This window comes from Heterocephalus glaber, unplaced genomic scaffold (genome assembly GCF_053883595.1).
Source record: "Heterocephalus glaber isolate CG9 unplaced genomic scaffold, H.glaber_assembly_v1.0 deba00001547, whole genome shotgun sequence".
NCBI lineage: Eukaryota > Metazoa > Chordata > Mammalia > Rodentia > Bathyergidae > Heterocephalus > Heterocephalus glaber.
In genome coordinates this window covers 16,872,001-16,896,892 of record NW_028258340.1, presented here as the reverse complement: position 1 = coordinate 16,896,892, position 24,892 = coordinate 16,872,001, and the positions used below count along the sequence as shown (strand labels likewise).

General features: G+C 35.2%; 1 protein-coding gene across 10 annotated transcripts in view; it reads right to left on the bottom strand.

Moving 5' to 3' along the window:
• Positions 1-24,892, bottom strand: part of Dmd (dystrophin) — a 2,486,572-nt gene that overhangs the window by 1,068,155 nt on the left and 1,393,525 nt on the right. For all 10 annotated transcript variants that reach the window (XM_004850043.4, XM_087189971.1, XM_087189973.1 and 7 more), the window contains one exon: positions 10,300-10,447. In XM_004850043.4, the coding sequence (XP_004850100.2) occupies positions 10,300-10,447 (148 nt within the window). The remainder of the gene's footprint in view (positions 1-10,299; positions 10,448-24,892) is intronic.

Below are 24,892 nucleotides of genomic sequence, written 5' to 3'. Positions count from 1 at the left end.
TAAAAACAGCATGATACAGGCAAAGAAATAGACCTGAGGATCAGTGGAATAGATTAGAAGATGCAGAAACAACTCCAGACATACTCAGCTACCTCATCTTTGACAAAGGAGCCAACCACCCTTATTGGAGGAAAGATAGCCTCTTTAATAAATGGTGTTGGAAAAACTGGATTTCAACTTGCCAAAGATTAAAACTAGACCAATATCTATCACCATACACTAAACTAAGATCAAAGTGGATTAAAGATCTAAATATTAAAACAGAAACACTAAACTTGTTGGAAGATAAGTTAGGTAGAACTCTTTAAGACATTGGCCTAGGAAAAGACTTTCTGAATAAAACCTCAGTAGCATGGGAACTACCACAAAGAATCAACAACTGGGATTTCATCTTATTAAAAAGCTTCTGCACTCCAAGATAAACCACCAACAGAGCTAAGCGACAACCTACAATGTGGGAAAAAATTTTTACCAGCTGTACCTCAGACAAAGGACTACTATCTAGAATATACAAAAACTTAAAAAAAATCAGACCCCCCAAATTCAAAGACCCAATTCAAAAATGGGCATCTGAAATGAATAGACATTTCTCAGACAAAGAAGTACAAGCAGCAAATAAACATATGAAAAAATGTTCAACATCACCTGTCCTTCAAGAGATGCAGATGAAAACAACACTGAGATTCCACCACACCCCAGAAAGAATGGCTGCTATCAAGAAATCAACCAATAACAAATGATGGTGGCGTTGTGGGGAGATAGGAACCCTTCTTCATTGTTGGCAGGAGTGCAGACGGATGCACCCACTGTGGAAATTAATATGGAGATACTTCAAACAGCAAGGATTAGAAGTCCCATTTGACCCAGCTATTCCCTTGCTGGATATCTTCCCAAAAGAATTAAAAGACTCATACCACAGTGATATATGCACACCTGTGTTCATAGCAGCACAGTTTTTAATAGCTAAAGCTTGGAAGCAGCCCAAGTGCCCATCAACTGGAGATTGGATTATGAAGATGTGGAGTTTTTTATAGAATGGAGTACTACTCAGCCACAAAGAACAAGAAATTAGAGACATTTATAGCTAAGTGGATGCACATTGAGGCCATACTATTAAGTGAAATAAACAGGACACATGTAAATACCAAATAGTTTCTCTAGTGTGAAAAACTAAAAGTGTACATAAGGATCAAAATGTATAATTGATACTGTGTAATAGGAAGAAAGGAAAGAGGGGAAAAGAAAAAATATGAGAAAAGGAAAAAAATGGAAACAAATTCTTTGTAAATAGGGAAGGGTGGAGGGGGTGGAGGGAGGGCAGGGTAATGGGGAAAAAATAAGAACCAAGATAGGTCATGTAAAGGTACAAGATCCCAATGATGAATGTAACTGTTTTGTATTCCTAGAATGTACCAATAAACTTAATGGGAAAAAAAAGAAATGATACCAAAGAGCTGTACATCCATATTAGATTATCTACTAATTTTCAGTTAACCATGTCTCTGAGTCCTTCCTCTTTATTAATTTTGATCAGAAGGTCTTAATATAAATTCATTTCCAATAAAATTCTGTCAATTGTAGCCTTATGAAAGAACAAGTATCTTAAAGTTTGTTTACTATGATGTTTGCAAACTAATCCCAGTTTCTGGCTTATACCAATGATTTGGTTATATAGTAAGAAGATTTACTATTGTCATTTGTAGATTCTTGCTATTCAACTTGATGAATACTTCTTCCTGAATACGCTCAACTATGAATAGACCTCTTGTACTATAATTTGTCAATGTTTTAATCATTCAAATTTTACAATTTATATTAGAATATTTTCTCCCTCTCTCTGTATGACTTGTTCACAGCTAGCTCTTTCCTTATACTGATTTCCACATTATTCTTCCCTTGTTTCCAAAGTCATGCTTTCCCGAGTGTGACTGCGTAATCCCAGAGGTATAATAGAAGTATAACAAGAAGGACTGGGGGCCACAAACAATAGCTGTTTTAAAAAATAAAACATCATTTCTCTAGGTTGATTCAGTACTCTTTGGTGTGTTGACACATTACACTGTACTTCCATCTTAGTCTTAATATGTTGAACTCATGAGGGTGTGAGTTCATTAAGGGAAAGCAGGCTCTTAGTCATTTCTCTATCCCTAGCACCAATTCATATCTGCAGTATCTTCACATCAGTTTTAGTTGATATTCTTGAGTTGATAAGAAAAAGGAGTCATGGTGTTTTTAAACTGTCATAAAATGTGAGAAGTTCATGTACTCTGTGCATGGAAGAGGTAAGAGAAGTTCAAAGTAAGGCCTTTTTTCATCAAATGGGTTATGAATGGCAGGAAAGAAAAGCTTTGGGATAAGTTGTCTAAGGGATAAGAAAAGTAAGATTCATTTATTTGTTCATTCTAATGAATATTGTATATTCAATATGTGAAGAAATAGTTCTATGCACTAAGGCATATTAGTAAGCAAGAAGACAGGTTTCCATTCTTTTGGAAAATATGTAAAATAAACATGAAGCATATATCACAATTTCAGCAAATGACAGTGTTATAAAGAATGTAAGCGGATTTACAATTAAGGAAATCCTGCGTTTATGTGTGTTCATGTGTATCTATGGAGGAATGCATGTGTGTTCTCTTCATAACAGAGGGAGTTACAAAACACATGTCTGGGAATATGCCATTAGAATATGGACATATATAAAAAGTAAAATATAGAAAAATAAAAGGGGCGCTTGTATGTGAGTGATGGGGACTGTGGTAGGGTAGGAAACTCAGGAAAAATCAAGTTTTTAAAAAAGTATTAATGATCCTTAGAAGAAATAGAAAAATGATATGTGAGAAGAAACACAAAGAAGCTCCACGTGGCTAGAATATTTCCTTGCAATGATTTGTTATCTTGTGAAAATTACTTATAGCAACATTAATTTTTCATTTTATTAAATTTCTATTTCATCTTCTCATTGCTTTTATACTGATGTGAACAGTTTATTTTTTGTTCAATTTAAGTTGTGTAATTAGCATGCTCTACTTTTCTCCCTCTTACTGTCTTGATAATTTTCTATTCTAAGAATGAGGATTCCTTAGGGATGACTTGGTTTTTATGCATTTTAAGCAGTTCTTTACTGCTATGGTTGTTGCAGTAAGTTATAGTTTGGTTCTTGCTACTTTACAATAATGTATAACAATCTGTCATGTTCTTAAACATGTCATTTTGGAAAACAGAACTGCAAGAACAAGCCACTGAAATTATCCAATTATTTTAATATACTTACTTATGAAAAATACATTCGATGGCAATGATTTAGAGCCCCTCTCTGAATTTCTGTACCATGCCAAATTCTTAATAAATCTGTTATTTACTACTTCTGAAAATATGCACAGGAGCCAAGAAGTTGTAGAAGAGTTAGTTTCTAAGCAGCAATAAAAGGCTAACAATATTTACGTAAGAACAAAGTGCCCAACTGTTTAACTGCATTCAGAGACTGAATTATCATGCCCCTACCAGCTAATAACATTGAAAAGCTCATTTTTAATGTATTACCATCCTTACACATTGCTGTGACCCTAAAGCAAGTGACTGGAGAAAAATTCTCTTAACAGTAAATTTTCTTGCTGATTCCCTTAGGTTAGTGTACGTCCTCTAGTTACAGAAACCAGGATAGCTTCGTGGCCACAAAACAAAATCTCATGAAATTTTATTACTGCTGGGGAAATATAAAGGGCAAGCAATGGTATGAATTATTCTTAACATTGTGGCCGCAGTGAAGGGCAACAGATGGCAGAAATATTTACTCAAGTGATTTTTTTCATCAAAGTTTCTATCAGCATTTGAGTCTCAGCAGTGCGCCTGTTAAGAAGCCGTCAAACTCACCAACCAGCTGGCGAAATCAGCACTGCAAAAACTGACTATATAGAAAACATACTTATATCCAATTTAGTCTTTTGTACCATATGCCTTTTTGAGACAGTTTACACAGTATTTGATTCAATCTGTATTAATATAATATCAATTAACTGCTAGAATATCCTTTGAGGGAATATCACCAATTAAGTATTAAGGTGTATCCTAATAAAAGAGCAAAAACTCGGTCTGTAATAGTCAGTGATGTATAGACATCCATTCAGCCATCATTATTTCTGGACAGGCCAATGGATTTTCAATAGTAGTACCTACTATAGGAAGATTTCTTTGCTGCAAGTGCATAGAGTAGAATAAAAATTTAAAAAAAACCCTTGTTTTTATTAAGAGGAAGAGAGCCTTTCTATGGACCCACTTGTCTCAGACTTTTGGATAGGAATCATCTCAATGCCTTTCTGCTCTGTGAATATAAACTCATCCAGAACTGGGTCCTTTACAAAGTACTTGCTTCAATCACTAATAGCCAAGGTAAAGCAGAACTGAAGAGTGGCTGAACTTCTCTGACACTTTTGCAGTCATTCTTTGCCTTTTGTCCCCAACACCAAGGTGCCACTGCCCCCTCCTTTATCTCCTGTTTGTTGCTCTTCATCTGAGAAATCACGGGAAGACCCTCATTCTATAACTAAACAAATTTGCAAGTACTTTTCCATTCTCCATGCCCATTTACATTTTGAGAAAAGAAGGAATGTATTTTGCTTTACTAGAACATTACTTTCTAAATTTAATATTTAATATTAGGGCACTATAAACATGAAAATACATCACATGAAATCCATGCTGATGTAAGCATATTATCAGCACAATAAGTTCAGATTTATTACTATGTCACAAAGTAAACAGTTTTGATTGAATTTATTTAGAGCAGCATATATATATATATATATATATATTGCACATCTACTGTATAATAGAAATTACAGAGCAATAAAGCACAGTAACATTGCAATATAAACTAGAAAACTAATTAATGTAACATTAACAAGACTATATTTTGCCTAAAAAGACTAGTTAATTCACATCAAAATGGCACACTGCTGCTTCACTCCCTATGTTTGCTTAAAATTTGTTTACTTAAAACCTAACATGTTTCATCTAAACAACCTCATTATTCTTTACTTGTTAAGGTTGATTTCAAGTGGAATTTCTTAAGATTTCAGGCCTAATAGTTGTTTGTGGTAACGCTTTTCAGAAAGTGCTGTTAACTTTTAATATGGTTCATGAAGTAGCATTATCCCATAAAACAAACATTCTACATTTCCATTATTAGGAAGAATATTTAGTTCTTTAAAATACTTAATTCAATGGTGATTTTATTGTTTCCAGTGGCAATTGTAAAATTTTTTAATCCCAGCATTATCAACTCATGTTTTAAAACTTAACTTTCTTTTGGTCTGGAAAAGAATACATGACCATAATGTCAGGGCAATGTTAGCGTATCTTATAATTTGTACTCTCTTGCTTTCACTCAAGGTAATTGATTGCATATGAATTCACTTTTATAACTACATGAGTTAATATTATTTTCATAGCTTTCTTTTGTGGCATTCAGCTTTCTCTATAAAAACTTCCATTAACATTTTTTCTTGCTAGAAAATAAGTAGACAGAAGAAGTGTCAGCTTTTGAGGTGGATGGGTTTGGCTGCATCAGAATTTTGTTCCTCAATTCTTAATCCAAGAGCTACAGTTTGATAATATATCATAGTACATAAAAATAATGTTTAATGAAATCTCGATGTAGATAATTTTACATTTCAGATTCTTAAAGCTAATAATTTAGTAAAAATTAAACTTAGTTTGTATAAATACAGGCTTATAATTTATGAAGAGTGACCCATTAAAATGAGGAAAAATACTATTCTAAGTGATTTATACATATTTCCTTATAATTTCCATTTTAGAGAAGGAAAAGCAGAGACATGGAGAAAACTAGGGAACTTTCACAAGATTCTGCAGATATTAAGCTACAGGAGTTAAGATTTGAACCCAAGCTTTGTGAATCTCTTAACCACGCTTTTAAAACTTCTAATAGAGCTTAATGTAGGACATGAATATTTTGGTTCATGATAAAAACTTTGAATAATCATTTCACTATTGCTTGTTGATTGAATATATAGAGATAAAGATACAACTGAATGAATTTATTGACCAATTCTTAGTAGCATATCACATGAATAATATTTTCTCAGGCAAAAATGTGATATTTTTAAAGATGCTATCCATGGTAATATAGCATAATGCTTTGGACTATCTTGAAAAAATATTAATTCATATATTTAATTTTATCATTCACTTGTGACTAAGACAATGTAATTAATTTGGATAAAACCAGGCTAACTTTCTGGTATTGGCAGTCACTTTATTTTGAACAATAATTACAAGCACAAGTTAGGTATGATTTATTTTTTAGGGTGAAAATATAAGTAGAGTACAGTTTAATGGACAGCATAAGTTTACAACATATAGGGAATTTTGTTTCATTTCATAGTTAGAAATTATTTCTTTATTGAAAACTATACATATGAGTCTTCAAATTCCAATATACTTCTGCATATATTTATTTGTATATTTGCTAGTTGGTTGATTTTCCACAAATAACCACTGATTGTACAGGCCAACATCTGTCCATTGGTAACAGGTACCATCTATATCTGTTTGCTAAAATAATTTCATAGCAGATATTCAAATTTTCTCTCTTATTCATTATTGGTTAATCAATACTGGTGATAGCCAAGAAAGCTGAAATGTTCAAATTTCCCATTTACCTTATCAGCGGGGGTGTCTCACAGTGTCTTACTGGACCCTTTTTCAAAAGCTTACCTAGAATAGGAATGCAACTGCAGGCATATTACTGTATGTGTGTACACGTATGTGTATGTGCATGATTTTAGATTTACAGTCACCAAGAGAAACACTTTCTTTAGAGGATTTGTGATATCATTCATAGGTCATTAATTAGGAGACATTTTCCTACTCATCTAGAATTTCATTTCTTATTTCTTCTAAGTTTGAGAAAGAAACACACTAAATAAAACAGAATATATAGTGATTCTTTAATTAAGGGGAAATTGTTGATAAATGCTCATGAATTTCAATTAAACTACATTGTTAAGAAGTGAGGACTTTCCCTTATTATTTAGATATATAAAATTGTTATAAACCTGCAAGATTGTATAGTGGCAATCCATTAAAAGATCAAAAGATATCAAAATCCTTTGTTTTGGACTTCTGCTTCTTGCTACTTTGGAGTAAAAGGGATTGAGTTTAACTTTTTGCTTGAAAACCTTAAAGAAGCAGATAAAATATATGAAATAATGATTTTCTAGATATTGAGCATCAGACTTTGAAGAAAGATGATCTGACGGATCAGAAACAAATGAGGTTAGCCCTACAACTGTTTCAGGTTTTTGTCTAGAGAGATGTCCAGACTAAGACTGAAGGAGATAGAATGTTCAGAAAGCCAGGTGGCCTCCTTGTGTTGAGGTAGAAGTGAGTTCAAAAATGTCAAAGTTGTCAAAGAAGTGAGTCCAAAGATGGCTAAAGGTAGCAGAGAAAGATACTGCAAAAAATATAGCTACACAAAGAGAAACCTTTACAGATCTGTAAAGGGCTCCCTTCTGTCTCCAGTTGAGTCCTAATCAGCTGGTACATACCAAAAATAATGCAAGGCTAGGCAAAGAAATGTGTAAAAGGACTAAAGGGCATCATCACTAGGGGTCACAGTTCATTGGACATAGTGCCTGCTGCTATCATCCATACTAGAAAACCTCACTCTTCATGAGGTATCCAGTTATTCAGAAGGGCTTCACTTCAGCAATAGAACAAAAGTAGCCCTAGTTAGATACAACTAACACAGTATAAAAGACTTGCAAAATATCAAGTTGTTTCCAAATAAGCTGTGTTCTAGAACAAAGGTTAAGATAATTGATCTGCATGCCAAAATATCAAGCACTCATCAAATTAAAATTCTCAAAGTCTGGCATATAATCAAAACTTACAAGTCTGGGGCATATAGTTCAATGGTTACAACACTTGCCTCACGTGCAAAAGGCCCTGAATTCAATTCCAAGCAAAATAAAAACAAAACAATTCAAAAATTATCAATAAGCCAACAGAGCACTAAAATAAAACTCATAATGAAGAGAAAAATATACTAAAATTGACTTAAAATAGACACAGATGATACATTGACTGGGCAAGGATAGTAAACAGTTATTATATCTATATTCCATAACAATTATTTTATCTATATTCCATATCTTCAAGAAGGTAGAGGAAAGACTGAGCACTTCAAACAGAGACATAGAAGATGTATGAATAAACAAATTACTCTTGTAAGAGATGAAAACAACAACAACTGATGATAAAAATACACCCCAAATGGGATGTCTCAAATTAGATATTATATAATATTAGGTTATTCAATTCAATTATAGAAATCATATAGAATAAATTGTAGGGGAAAAAACTGAAAAGAAAATGAACTGTGGTAGCTTCACACAGTCTTCTATATGTGCATTTGGAGTTCTCTTTCTTTTAAAATTAATGGCAGAAAGATTTCAATACTTGATGAAAATGATAAGTCGCTCAATTGAAAATGAATAACAGAACTCAAGAAAAAATACATAAAACGACACCAAGGTACATCATATATAAATTGCTTGGCCTCAAAAGTGCTTCCTGATAAACACTTTGCAGACTAATCTCAATCTCAGGGTGGGAGTGCAAAAAACCTGAAATATGTACCAAATCAGAAATATGTTTCAGGTTTCAAAATCCACACCAAGGGCTAGCAGTATAGTTCAGGGGCAAAGTGCATACTCATCATGTACAAGGACCTAGGGCTGATCCTCAGTACCACAAAGATGAAAATAAAAAGCACTACCATCTAAAAAGTATAATGGATATATATATATGTGTGTATATATATATATATCTTCACTATATATTAATTTTATCATGAAAATACACAATGTCTGTATTGTGTCAGACACATTTGGTCATGTAAGAGTGTAAGAGGTTTATGTCTCTCCAAGAACATCTTCTATGACAAATATGCATATTTATGCTTTTCAGATAGAGATTTTGTTATGCTGTATTAGCTCAAAATTCACTTCGGTGTTATTGAAAAGGTATATTCTGTATGATAACAAATTAGAAATCCATGAATTTCCTCTTTCACTAAATGGTAACATTGATGTGTATATACATTTGATTGATATACATATAATTACGCACGATTTAAAAAGTGTTCATTTCCCGTGTTTATAGAACTTATATAGGGCCAGAGATTTAGCTCAGTGGTTCTGCCTCCTGGCTTGCAAATGCAAGGTCCCGAGTTCAATCCCCAGTACCAAAAGAAAAAGAATTAAAAAAAAAAAAAAAAAAATATATATATATATATATATATATATATATATGCTTGAATTCTTCAATTCTTAATATCAGAAGGCATATTTGCTATGGTGAAATATTTGATAATGGAGAATTATAACATCTAATATTATATTGTTTTTATGGATCTAGAATTTTAAATGTCTAAACTAATAAATTAACACTTTCTTAATCAGTATTTTCTAACATTAAAATTGGCCATAAGTCAAATCCACATCATTGAAAACTACAACATGAACCACTTGAGCTAACGAAGCTACAAAAATACTTCAGCATTGGTACACTAAACATAATATTTCTTCTGTCTAAACTATATACTCTATCCACTAAATTTTATCCTCCATAATGTAATTTGTTTTTATCTGCACATTCAATATACACAACAAGTTGAAATTAAACTACACACTGGTTATAATCCATATGTTGCATCTCCATTAACATAAACCATAAAAAAGTCAATAAGTACAACCAATTAACTCTGTATTGTTTTGGCCTCGGGACTATCTCAGAAGGCATTTTGTCAATACAATATATAGAAATACTGCTGCATCACCACAAATTGTTTTGAGAGAAACAGAACTGTAATTCCAGTATGATGGATATTCTAACAACTACATTATTGTTAAGTATACGTTAATTTTCCATTTTGGACAGGTTCCAACATAAGGCAAAAATACACATTTCCCCAATACCAAGAAAATCCTACTGTAAAAAGATTCCTTGTGTCACAGATGCAAATACACATTGCAGTTCATTGGCTAAACCAGTTTTGTCTAGGCTTACTCTCTCCGCAGTTCACCAAAATTTCATATCAAGTCTCCCAACATAATGATTGTGGTGAGTTTATAGTATGTATAGTGATGGAAACAAAAGTCAGGAATTACAAATTTCAGTCATTCTTGAAAATCTGAGCTTCAAAAAACTAAACAATTATGAAATTCCTGTGAAGGTAAAGATGATTTGGAAAAATAAATCTCAAAACCTTACCTTAAGGTACCATTTGTATTTAGCATGTTCCCAATTTTCAGGAATTTGTGTCTTTTTGAAAAATTGTTCAGCTTCTGTTAGCCACTGATTAAATATCTTCATGTCATAATGAAAACGCCGCCATTTCTCAACAGATCTGTCAAATCGCCTAGAGGTGAAAAATATGAATCAAGAAAACTAAGTGAATTGCATAAAACAAATTATATCAACACATTATATAAATTTTTATATTGACATTGATATTATTTTGATAGTTTCTTGCATTTATAGATTTCAGTTTCAATTACCAAAAAAATAACATTGAATAGGAATGATGACTTAAATTTTATGGCTATCATTTTTCCCTTTCAAGTTGAATGTATTTCTTGATTGAAACAAAAATAAAAACCACTATTTTGGATTAGTCAAATTTTCTTCCCTATGGTCATATTTAATTTTTTTAAATTCCAGGAATTTAAAAATATATCATCATTGCAATAAATTATTTGGAAAGCATATGTTCAATTTCAAAATTGTTTTTGTGATTACTTAAAATTTCCTAAGCAAAAAAAAGCTATAATATTATTAGGAAATGAGCTGAGAGATTAGCAAATGAAAATATATTCTTTTTAGATCATGATGCACAGTGTATTTACCATTGTTATTCTCGAATACTTTTTGTTATGAAAAATTATTCTTGCATAAAATGGCTTTTATATTTTCTTTATTAATATCCGTTTGTGTTATATTAAAATTGAAACATTAAAAATATATCTCATTCCATTTATCAGTTTTAATACTACTTCTGATCCAAAATTTTCTATTAAGGTAATTAAGCATCCAGAATGACACCTGTACTTTGTATTGTGCCCTCAGATGTTAACAGTTGACCAACTAACAGATATACTTGTCTACATCAGATGATGAGTGTTATCTCCCTATATCCTTCTTGTTTCATCATATCCACAAATCTGTTGAATTGGAATGATTAAGCTTAGTACAAGACAATACATTAATATCTCATATGAACAGAATATTTAAAAGCAGGCATTTAGTCATTTTCTGTCATAGAAGAGATGGAGGCAGAAATTACATAAACCAGGGCTTTGTGTTTACAGTAAGATAATTGTTCATAAGAATAATCCAGGGCATTAAAAAACAGAAGCAACAATATTAAAACATTGATGTTTGGACTTCACTCCAGATCAATTAAGAATCTTTGGAGGTGAGACTCTGATGTTGCTTACATTAAAAGCTCCGAGTTAGACTTGCTATTATAAATTGTGGAGCTGTGAACATAGGTATGCACGTAATGTGATGTCTTTAACTCTTTGGGGAAGATACCTAGAATATGAATACCTGAATGGATAAAAATTGTGGTATTTACACATAATGGAGTACTACTCTGCCATAAAGAAAGATAAACGAGTTATTTGTAGGAAAATGGATGCACCAAGAGATCATAATGTTAAATGAAGTAAGGCAGACACACAAGCTTAAATATCACACATGGTCTTTTTTTATGAGAAACCCAGAGTAAAAATAAAGAGCAAAATAAAAGATAGCTTACAGTAAGTAAGGAGATAGATTTTTCTCAAAGGGGAAGGGAATCCAGAGATGGAGGGAGGGGGAGGGAGGGGAGGAATAGGGGATGGAAAAGAGGAATTTGGATGTGTTATGTACATGTGTACAAACTACATAAGGAATGTAAACATTATGTACTGCAAACGTGCAAAACTAAAGTAAGGGGATCAAGAGATGAGGGAAAGTGAGGGAGGAAAAAAAGATGTAAAAAGAAATTAAGAGGTGTTAAGTATCAGCTTCCCACAAATAAATGTAAATATTAGGCTCTATACACATGAACTAATAAATTATAAAAATAAAGTAAGATTTGAAGTCTCATGGGACATATGATCTACCTAGTTTCCTGGGCCCTTTCCTAAAAAGAATGTCCCAAAACTAAACCAAAACACATCCTTAAAATTCCTTGCTGTGGATGCCAGGCATGGTGGCTCACGCCTATAATCCCAGCACTTGGGAGGCTCAGGCAAGAGGACCACAAGTTTGAAGGCAGCCTGGGCTACACTACATAGTGAGTTCAAAGCCAGCCTGAACTACATAGTGAGATCCTGTCTCAAAAAGCCTAAATAAATAAGTAAATAAATAAAAAGTTCCTGGCTGTGGACTTATCACAGAGTACAGGAGTATGTCAAGTTTGAGTTCCAATCTCAAAATACACTGGATTATACTTTTGAGTCCCAAGGCATCCTCTCAAAACTTTGCCTTTATTTAGAAATTCCATATAACTTTAAAACTTAAATACAAGCACATTAACCTATTGGTTTACTAGGAAGGAAAGGCAGTTCACATTTCCTGAACAGTTACTATGAACAAGGCACTGGACTCTGTTTTCATTGTATTATGCGTAGACCATTTCATCACACTTACAATGCCCTTGCAGCATAAAAATTACATTGGACCTTCAAGTTACAACCAGCCTTACATCTGAACAAATTGGGTTAATTAGGTTAATGGAAGATTCACCTGCCTCTTGTTATCTATAGCGTGTACCCAGGGAAACATCCAGATCTCAGGTGTATTGACTTACAACCAACTTGAGTTATAACCACCACTAGGGAACAAATTGAGTTCTTAAGTCAAGGGTCCACTGTATTATTCTCGTATTCCATTGAAGAAAACTAAGAGCCTGAGTAACTTGGCCAAAGATATTTAAAAGGTATTAAATAGTACAGGGGAGATTCTAAGGCAAGTATCTCTGGTTTCAGTGACACCTTTTCATCTCCTTACATGCTATCCAGCAGTGATTAACTTTTGCCAGAATAAAGACAGTTACTGGTTAATTATATATGTAGATTTTCCCTTTTCTTTATTAACTACCTAAGATTCAATTATATATCTGCAGGTACACTACATCTTGTTCAACATTGCATTTAATAAGTCACTATTTTTATAGCCTTAAACATTTTCTAAAACAAAGTTTTTTGTTTTTTGTTTTTTTTAGTTTTTGAGACTGGGTTGCCCTATGTATTCCAGAGTGCCCCAAACTCATGGTGATCCTTCTGCCTTAGTCTCCCAAGTTCTGGGATTACAGATGTGCACCACTATGCCTAACTTTAAACCAAAGTACAGTGGACCCTGGACTTATGAACTCTATCGGTTTCCGAGGGGTATTATAACTTGAGTTGGTTGTAAGTCAAAACACTTGAGATCTGGATGTTTACCTGGGTGCATGCTATAGATAACTAGAGGCAGATGAATCTTCCATTAACCTAATTAACCCAAGTTTTTCAACTGTCGGGCCAATTGTAACTTGAGAGTCCACTGTATTTTGGTCGCATGAAAAAGGCAGCCAAAGATGGTCTAAAGAGGTAGTCTCTAACTATAGCTGCTTTAAAGATAAGAACCTGGGGGCTGGGATTTAGCTCCGTGGCCACCTGCCTCTCAAGTGCAAGGTCCTGAGTTTGATCCTCAGTACCAAAAAAAAAAAAAAAGAAAAAAAGAAAATAAAGATACAAACCTGCCTTTGATAATTAATGATATTCTAGAGTTAATCAAATGAGGGATATCCTTCAGCAACAAAATGATGTTGAAAATGTTTCGTTTACAAATAATTCAGCATTCATATATTTTCTTTCAGTAGTGTTTCAGACAATAAATTATCTAAAATGCATCACAAGAAGTTATTTTCTTTTAAAATAACTGCACATTGAAAGGTACTTTTATCATTTAAGTCAACACTTGTTATTGAATAAGAGTCTAAAAAGTTATGAAGCATAGTTAGCATTGCTCCATCTTGGTGAGACGAGTTGATTTCATATATATATATATATATGCTATCTAGTTTTCATACAGTGTGTTTTTATATTTCAAGTCTCAGAGAAATAAAATATTTCAAAAATAATTTTAAGTGCCAGTCTCACATATTAAGTGCAGTCTCACTGCAACTTCTAACACTCCCGCTACCTTAGCACGAGAAACAGGAGGCAGGTACAATATTCAGAAGACAGAGAAATTCCCACCTTATCACAATTCATTGGTCACATTTGTAGCAGCTGTCAATTCCCTCCCCGCCCCCGCCATGTCTCCTCTCTTCTCTTCCCTTTTCTTTGTACTAAGTATTGGATCAGGGGTTCACACAAGCTAGGCAAAGTGCTCTACTACTCAGCTACATCTTCATTCGTTCATTCATTTGTAGACAGGTTCTTGCTTTTCTGCCCAGGCCAGCCTTGAACTGATCTTTTCCTTCCTCAGCCTCCTGAGTATCTGGGATTACAGGTGTATGCCATTCTGCATACATCTAGTTCTCCATCTCCTTGGTTTGCTTTTATCCATCCCCCCATCACTTGAATTATCTATTTGCCAACACTTTCAGCTACTAGGACTTGAATGCTTCTCCAATATACGCTATACCTACCCTCTATTTCAGGGTGCTGACAACCCCCATAGTTCACAATATCAGACTTTCCCTCCGCCATTTATCCACAATGGCACTTACTACCCTCGATCAAATTCTACAAACCCTCCTCCCACTCTGACCCAGAATCCTCTGTACAGGTTATCTTTCTTCTATATCTTTCTTCTATATTCTTCTATTTTCTCCCAAGAGAAGAAAACAAGTAGAATCTGTACACTTGCCAATGGTGCCCTTAGCTCTGCAAGACAGAGCTAGAAGAATATGAAGGGAACAGGCTTAGGGCTTGTGCGTTCCACTGAAACCCTTGTTCCAGGCCCCCAAAAGTGAGATGAAGATGACAAGACTGTGTACAGTTTCCCAAGCCCCTACTGCTGCCCCAGGACTTGGGAATTTGCACATGTGTCACATATTCCTGAAGTGTCCTCGTTCCCATTTGCTGTCTTCTCCACATCTCCAGCAGTGCAACACTTTTCTGACCTTAAATTCTTCATAAAAGTAACTTAGATTGTCACTTGATAAACATATAAAGAATTGAATATAGCAAGCAACTGTTAAAACTTTGAAAACGACGAAGTTGATTTAACTTTACTAAAATTACTATTTTTTAAATTCTCTTATTGGTACATTTTAGGTAAATGACACAAACACATTTCTCATTGGGAACTTGTACCTTTACATGATGTATCTTGGTTCTTATTTTTGCCCCATTCCTAGCCGTCCCTTCATCCCCTGCACCCTTACCTATTTACAAAGACTTTATATCCATTTTTTCCATTTCGCATCATTTTTCCTTTTCCTTCTTTCCTTTCCCCTGCCCCTCCCACTACCCCTACCCCTTTGGACCTTTTCTTCCTATTTTGCATTATCGATTATTCATTCTAATAACTGGTACATTTTAGGTATACAATATAATGACATTCATCATTGGAAATTTGCACCTTTACATAGTCTCTCTTGGTTCCCATCTTTCACCCTTGCCCAGCCCTCCCTTCAACCCCTCCAGTCCTCCCTATTTACAAAGATTTTGTTCCTATTTTTCCATTTTCTCATATTAATTCCATTCCTTTCTTTCCTTTGCCCTAACCCTCGCACCTCCTTCCCCTTTGCCCCTGAGAAACTATTCGGTATTTACACATGTGTGTCCTATTTATTTCACTTAAGAGTATCGCCTCAATGTGCATCCATTTAGCTATAAATGTCTCCAATTTCTCATTTTTATGGCTGAGTAGTACTCCATTTTATTAAAAAACTACATTTTCTTTATCCAGTCTCCAGTTGATGGGCATTTGGGCTGTTTCCAAGTTTTAGCTATCACAAACTGTACTGCTATGAACATGGGTGCACATATATCACTGTGGTATGATTCTTTTAATTCTTTGGGGAAGATCCCCAGCAGTGGAATAGCGGGCTCAAATGGGACTTCCAGTCCTAGTTCTTTGAGGTATCTCCATACTGATTTCCACAGTGGTTGTACCAGTCTACACTCCCACCAGCAGTGGAGCAGGGTTCCTCTTTCCCCACAGCCCCGCCAGCATTTGTTATTGGTTGATTTCATGATAGCAGCCATTCTTTCTGGAGTGAGGTGGAATCTCAGCATTGTTTTCATTTGCATCTCTCGAATGACCAGTGATGTTGAACATTTTTTCATGAATTTATTTGCTATTTCTACTTCCTTGTCTGACAAATGTCTGTTCATTTCAGATGCCCATTTTCAGATTGGGTCTTTAAATTTGGGAGGTCTGATCTTTTCAAGTTCTTTATAGATTCGAGATAGTAGACCTTTGTCTGAGGAAAAGCAGGTGAAGATGTTTTCCTACATTGTGCATTGTCTCTTCACACTGCTGGTGGTTTCTCTTGCTGTGCAGAAGCTTTTTAATAAGAAGAGATCTCACCTGTTGATTGTTTGTGCTAGTTCATGGGCAACTGAGATTTTGTTCATAAAATCTTTTCCTACACCGATGTCTTCAAGAGTTCTACCTAACCTCTGTTCCAACTAGTTCAGTGTTTCCATTTTAATATTTAGATCTTTAATCCATTTTGATTTTAGTTTAGTGCATGGTGAGAGATATAGGTCTAGTTTTAATCTTTGGCAAGTTGAAAGCCAATTTTTCCAGCACCATTTATTAAAGAGGCTATCTTTCCTCCAGTGAGGGTGTTTGGCTCCTTTATCGAAGATAAGATGCCTGAATGTGTCTGGCGTTGTATCTGCATCTTCTAATCTGTTCCACTGGTCCTCAGGTCTGTTTCTTTGCCAATACCCTGCTGTTTTCATCACAGTAGCTTTGTAGTATAGTTGCAGGTTGGGGATTGTGATACCCCCTGCCATGTCTCTGTTACCTAGAATTGCTTTTGCTATTCTGGGTCTCTTCTTGTTCCAAATGAATTTTTGGATTGTTTTCTCAAGGTCCGTGAAGTATCCTGCTGCGTTCTCAATTGGAATTGCATTGAATCTATATAGCAGTTTTGGAAGTATGGCCATTTTCACTTTATTAATCCTTCCTACCCAGGAGCAGGGGTTGTCTGTCCATTTTCTGATATTATCTTCAATCTCTCTTTTCAGAGTGCTATAGTTTTCACAGCAGTGGTCTTTGATTTCTTTCATTAGGTTGGTTCATAGGTATTTCAGTTTTTTGGATGCTATTGTGAAAGGAATTGTTTGCCCTATTTCTCTCTCAGTGAGTCTGTCATTTGTGTAGAGGAAAGCTATTGATTTTTGTGTGTTGACCTTGTAACCAGCTACTTGACTGAATTTGGTTATTAAGTCTAGAAGACTTTTGGTGGAGTTCTTGGGGTCTTCTATATAGAGTATCAGGTCATCTGCAAATAATGACAATTTGACTTCTTCATTTCCTATCTTTATTCCTTTTATTTCTTTCTCTTGTCTAATTGTCGTGGCTAGTGTTTCCAAAACTATATTGAACAAGAGTGGTGATAGTGGACATCCTTGTCTTGTTCCTGATTTTAGTGTGAAGGATTTCAGTTTTTGACCATTTAGTATGATATTGGCTGTTGGTTTTTCATAGATGGCTTCTATCAGTTTGAGGTAGAGACCATCTATTACAATTTATTTGTAGGGTTTTATCATAAATGCATGTTGGATTTTGTCAAATGCTTTTTCTGTGTCTATGGAGATGATCATATGTTTTTTGTCCTTGGCTCTATTGACATAGTGCATTACATTGATTGATTTGTGTATGTTGAACCATCCCTGCATCCCTGGGATGAATCCCACTTGATCAGGTTGTATGATCTTGATGATCTTCTGCATTCTATTTGCCGGTATCTTATTAAGGATTTTTGATCTATGTTCATTAGTGAGATTGGCCTATAGTCCTCCTTTTTGGTTGGGTCTTTCTCTGCTTTGGGGATCAAGGTGATGCTTGCTTCCAGGAATGAATTTGGGAGTATTGCTTCCCTTTCAATTTCATTGAAGAGTTTAAACAGTAGTGGCAGTAGTTCCTCTCTAAATGTCTTGTAGAATTCAGCAGTGAAGCCATCAGGGCCTGGGCTTTTCTTAGTTGATAAGTTTTTAATTACATTTTCAATTTCATTGGTTGATATTGGGTTGTTCAGAATTTTTAGGTCTTCTTCGTTCAACTCTGGTAATTCATATGTATCTAGGAATCTGTCCATTTCTTCTGTGTTTTCCATCTTATTGGCGTATAGGTTCTGGAAGTAGGTATTGATGATCCTCTGGATTTCTGCTGGGTCTGTTGTAATTTCATCCTTTTCATTCCTAATTGCATGGATTTGGGCCTTTTCTTTCCTTTTTCTGACAAGGTTGGCTAAGGGTTTGTCAATTTTGTTGATTCTTTCGAAGAACCAACTCTTGGCTTCATTGATTTTGGATTGTTCTCTTAGTCTCCATTGCATTGATTTCTCCTCTGATCTGTATAATTTCCTCCCTTGTATGAGCTTTGGGGTTGTCCTGCTCTTCTTTTTCTAGAAGCTTGAGGTTCAGCATCAGGTTGTTTAATTGGGCTCATTCTGTTTTCCTAATATGCGTATTCACTGCTATGAATTTCCCTGGTAAGACTGCTTTCATTGTGTCCCATAGATTCCGATATGTTGTATTGTCATTGTCATTTAATTGAAGGAACTGTCTGATTTCTTCTTTAATTTTCTCTGTGACCCATTGGCTATTCAGAAGTGTGTTGTTCAATTTCCACATGTTTATGAAATTTTTTGAGTTTCTTTTGCTATGGATCTCCAATTTCATCGCACTATGGTCTGATAATATACAGGGGATAACTTCAACTCCTTTGCACTTACTTAAACATGTTCTATGTGTGAGTATGTGGTCTATTTTGGAGAATGACCCATGTGCAGCTGAGAAGAATGTGTATTCTGATTTTGTGGGGTGGAAGACTCTGTAAACATCTGTTAAGTTCATTTGTTCAAGAGTTTGATGGAGTTTGTATTTTATTACTTATTTTTAGCCTAGTTGATCTACCTATTTGTGACAGTGGGGTGTTGAGGTCCCCCACTACAATTGTATTAGTGCATATATGACTTTTCATGTCCGTTAGTATTTGTTTTATATAGTTGGGTGCACTAGTGTTTGGTGCATTGATATTTATGATTGTCATCTCTTCCTCTTGGATTCTTCCCTTTACAAGGATGTAGTGTCCTTCTTTGTCTCTCTTAATCAGTGTTGGTTTGAAATCTACTTGATCTGCCAAGAGGATAGCTACTCCTGCTTTGTTTTGGGTTCCTGTTGCATGGAGTATTATTTTCCACCCTTTAACTTTCAGTCTATGAGTTTCCTTTTGAATTAAGTGTTTCTTGTATGCAGCATATTGTTGGATTTTGCTTCTTGACCCATTCTGCCAGTCTATTTCTTTTGATTGGTGAATTGAGACAATTAACATTGATGGTTATAACTGAAACATATTGACTTGTCATTGCCATGACTTTTTCTTTCTGTTGGGTTCTCCCCCTTTACATTTAATTTCTTGTCATGCCAGATGGGTTCATTCTGCTTTGCTTCCTGGGGTTGTGATCCTCAGTGTCTGTTCCTAGGATATTGTATAAAATTCTTTGGAGTGCTGGTTTGGTATTCACGAAGTTCCTAAGGTGCTCTTTGTCATGACAGTATCTTATTTCTCCATCCATTTTGAAAGATAGTTTTGTGGGGTACATCAATCTGGGTTGGAGGCTGTTTTCTTTCAGGGCTTGGAATATGTCACTCCAGGCTCTTCTTGCCTTGATGCTTTGTGTTGAGAAGTCTGCTGTGATTCTGATGGGCTTTCCTTTGTAAGTGATTTGTTTCTTTTCTCTAACTGCTTGTAGAACTTTGTTTTTCTGTTGAGTTTCTGGAATCTTAACAATTATATGCCTATGTGTAGTTTTTTTTTTTTTTGATCAAGGCTGTTTGGTGTCCTATCTGCCTCACTTATCTGTATGTCAAGTTCTTTCCCTTGCTTGGGAAATTTTCTGCCATCACTTCTGTGAACAGTTTTTTTATGTCATCTGCACTCTCTCTTGTTTCTTCATTGACTCCAATCAGTCTTATGTTATTCTTCTTTGCATCATCTAGCAGCTGCTGGATTGATTTTTCATGTCCCCTTATAATTTTGAAACAATTTTTCTTTTCCTGGTCATTAATTGCAATCTTATCTTCTATATCTGAAATTCTGTCCTCACATTGGCTCATTCTGCTGTGTAGACTTTCAATGGAGTATTTCATGTCCTGGAAATCTATTTGCATCTGTTTTATGGATTGCATTTGTTTCTTATGTTGGGATTCCATCATGTTCCTCAGCTCCTCTCTAGATTTATTAATCATGTCTTGCACTAGGAGCACAATTTCTCCTGTTATCTGAGAAATTATTTCTGATTTCATTTTTTCCAGATGCCCTTTTGTTGCCAGTTCAGTGGGTCCAGGTGTTTGAGTATCAGAGTGTTCCATCTCATTTCCCTTTGGGGTTGCTGTAGGTGATCTGGAAGTCTGGTTTTGAGACCTATTTACATGTTTTCTCATTGCGATGGGGGTGGCAGGGGTGTGCTGCTGACATCTGCGTGGCTCACCTCCTCTGAGCTGGGAGAGGTGGGCTGGGAGCAGTGGTAGGGATGGTGGCCCGAAAGCTCCTTCCTCTGGACCAGGAGCAGTGGGACAGTGGCCCAGAAGCCCCTACCTCTGGGCAGGAATTCTTCAAATGCTGAGAACTTGATTAGCTCCAGTACAGTGGTCTGGTGGTCCAGTGTCCTCTGCATCTTTGTAGTGTGGAACCAGGTGGCTGTTCAGAGAAGAGGCCAAAGGAGCCGTGGTGGGCGGGGTCCAGTGGATTGTTGCAAGAGAGCGGGCTGATTTGGTGTTTTCCTTGTGACTGGTGACCTCGGGACAGCACCCACAGACCTGCCTGTCTGCTGCGGGCTGATTCGGTGTTTTCAGCAGGACTGGTGACTAAAATTACTATTAAATAATTCTATTCAAACAAAATATAAAGAATAAAACTATATGCTTTACACATGATGACATTTAATGTAATAGTATGTTAAACTCTATTTCAACTATCACATAAAATTTTAAAATATACTCTTCAGCATTTAATATTCCTTGTTATTAGTGAAGTCTAAATCTATGCTTGTTGAATTTACTATGTAAAATTTCATTTTTTATCATGACTACTTATAAACTTAAGAACTCTTTCCTACCAAGGAAGATTCTGAATGTATGTAAATTTTTTATGGCTTTACAATGTTATATTTATAAATTCAATCTTTAATCTGTCATTGTGTTCCCTAAATTCTTCTCACTTCATTATAAGTGAGGAAAAGTGTACCCACAACCAGAAACACAAAGCAACATTAAAAGTAGCATTTTGGGAAAGATATATATTTTACCTGCTTTATTATTTCTAGGGAAAAATGTTGCATTTTTTCTAGCAATAAAAGAAAATGTAGACCAAACTAAGTAAAGGACAAAATATGTCAGTGTAAACATATGGATAATAAATCAAGTGATTTTAAAATTTTGCAAATATTAAAATTCTCATTCACTATGCAAGCAGTATTTAAAATTACACTGCTGCTTCATTTATGTGCAGCATAACTTATTTCCTGCTGTTCTAAATCAAGTTAGTCAGATTATTCTCAAGCATAAATTACATTTACAGAGTAATTTAGGTACTTTGGGACATACTTTAACACTTTCAGGCCATTAAGGTGGTGCTCAATTCCAAGAAATAAATTTAAATAAATAACACTCTAGTAGCCTTCTGACATACCATTGTGGCTTTCTACTTAGATCTGCAAATTCAGCACTGGGCCACTGATTATTTTCTCCTACATATTTCATCTTTGATTAGGTGAGTGGGAAGGTCCTTGGCTAATGTCTCATGGTCCAAAGTATAGGTGCTGATAAATAAAAGTTAAATTGGTCATCTGCCTGAAGTCATAATACCTTCTCTACTATTATTCCATGTGATTTGTCCCTCAAAGGTCCACGTGTTACAAACTGGGTCTTCCCTATGGATGTTGAAGTAAAGTACCCTTTAAGATACAGGCCTAGTGGTAGCTCACTGGGGCCTTCCCTTCAATAGGGATTAAGTTAGTTCTGTAGATTTCTTGACTTTGCAGTTTCCAGGCTTCCTGAGAAGAGCACATCAATCCCACCCCTTGCAAATCCTTCCTCCTACCCAGTCTTACACCTTCCGGTCTCGCTGAGCTGTAAGCCCAAATTAAACTGCAGTGACTCTATCCACCCACACGGGCCTCATTTACATGAATTGGAATTGCACTTTTAACCCCTCCCCATGGACTGTGGCTGCCTCACAGGTTCCAACCAGGCCCAAAGAAGTTCAAAGACTCCCTCTCCTGACTTGAGAGTGGAGACTCTTAGTTAATTGGGAGCAGCCCTGCCAGTTACCACCCCCAACCATTTCCATTCTAGGAAAACAAAAGAAAAAACAGTCCTGAACTTGATTGCAGTTACCATCCCTGCCACTGCCAGCCCTGCCTTCTTGAGGGTGTACTTTCATTATTGACAGTTGACACCTCTGATTCTACTAGCTTGGAACTCTTCCAAGTACAATATCCTTACTTCTAAAAATGAGCCTTTCCTAGAGGATACGGATGTGCTAGTCCCTCAGTAAACATGCTACTCTTTGTCTCTGAGTCCTGTCTGTGAATCTCCTGGCCAATCTTCTCTGAGAGGATCCAAGAGCCAATACCAGTACACAACGCAGAGCAGCCCCCCACCCAGGCTGACCCCAACTTTCCTGTAACAGACACATGGCCCTGAATCTCCAGTCATGGAAGCTAAATAAACTACTTTTTAAAATAAAATCGGCTTATATGAGTTACTTTATTACAATGACAAAAAGTAGACTAATGTACACCACTTCTGAAGTAATAATATTGTTTGGTAAAATCTAAGTACACTAAGAGTTCTTCAGTTTTTTTTATAGGACCTAGCCCCCTGTGAGGAGATTTCTCATGGCTCCAGTTCTCCCCATTACTCCCAGACTCCTATTAGTTAACACTGCTAAAACACTATTCCTAGTCTCATAGGTTAAACTAGAAAGCTCACATCTAATTTATATCCCGAACCCAGATACACACATGCACAGTTGGACTCCACTTCAATTGTGTGACAATCTCAATGCTACCACTGTACACAGGCTTGAACCCATTCCGATATTTCTTCAGACAGGTAAAGCAGTGGTCAGATTACCTGGGTTGGATTCCTGGTTCCAGCATTTACCATATGGCCTTGAGCAAACAAGTGACCTATCTGAAAACTGTTTACAAAAATAGTACTCACCTCCTAAGATTAATTATGAGAATAAAATGAATGAATGTTTGGAATTTCTTAAAATAGTATCTAACAGTGTTCACTACCACTTGATATTGTCAGACTTTTCAATTTCAACCTTCTGCTTTGTATATAGGGGCATTTAATTTTAGTTTTAATTTTCATGTCCTTGAATCCCAATGGATTCTTTGTGTATTGATCAGTCATTTGGATATCTTATTTTGTGAAGACTACAGAAGTCACCAACATCATTTCTATGAAGTATAAAACACATTAGTTATTTCCTACAAAGTGATTATACTATAAATACCATCAAGATCAACATACAGAAGTAGCGCACCAGACATCTTTTTGTCACCAATCGCTTTTCAAGAAGTTTCCCATTTTTCTATCAGACTGTCTGTTCTCTTCTTAATACTTTGTAGGAATTCTTCATAATTATAGATGTTCGCAATTCATCTGTTTTATGTCTAGTGGAAACGTTATCTCATTCTCTTGTCTTTATTTTTTATTCCCTTAATGTATGTTGATGTACACAAGTTATTAATATCTAATGTAGTCCATTCTATTATTTGTATTTATAATTAGTTCTTCCTACATTTAAGAACTCTTTTGTACTCAATATTCATTGACTTATTCTCCTCTGTTTTGTTGTAAAAGCTTTACTAATTTGCTTTTTCCCATTTAGGTCAATAATATTCTGGGCTCAGTGGTGCCGCGCCTGCCTTGAAAGTACAAGGTCCAGAGTTCGATCGCTGATACTAAAAAAAAAAAAATACTCTGGGATTTTATTTTTGTATATGGTTTGAAATAGCACAAACATATGCACATGTATACATATTTCTAATCAGGAAATTTAATTTTAATTTTCTACGTAAGGCATATGTATAGCACAAAATAATGACTATGCAGTGAAAAGTGTCTGTCATATTTCTAGTCCCCCCACTCTACTACTTCTGCTCTGATTGTTAATAAAAAGTTTATAAACTGAAATACTTATAGAGGAAGCCAAAGAGCTAAATAAACACAGTGGTATAAACTGATAGCGTTCTTCTTCAGTTTTAGTGCTTTCAATACAGCAAATACTGGTATTTTTACTACTCTGGATTGACATTTTATTTTGTAACACTCTGTTTATTTCATCGACCCCTAATCCTCCCTAGGTTGTAAGCCTGGATCTAGGCTTCAAAGGAGTTTGCAGTGGTACTTTGATTTTCATTTTCTCACGGTGGTTATAATACTTGAATTTAGGAATTCATTCTCATGCTTTATCCCCTTCCTTCACTGTTGAAATTTTACACCTTTTATTTCCCTCGTTTCTAATAATAACTTTGCATTTACTGCCACATGAACAAATAGAAAAGTGCGGCTTATTTGAACTATGTTACCATACAGCCAGTTAATGTGACCCCTTGCCATTC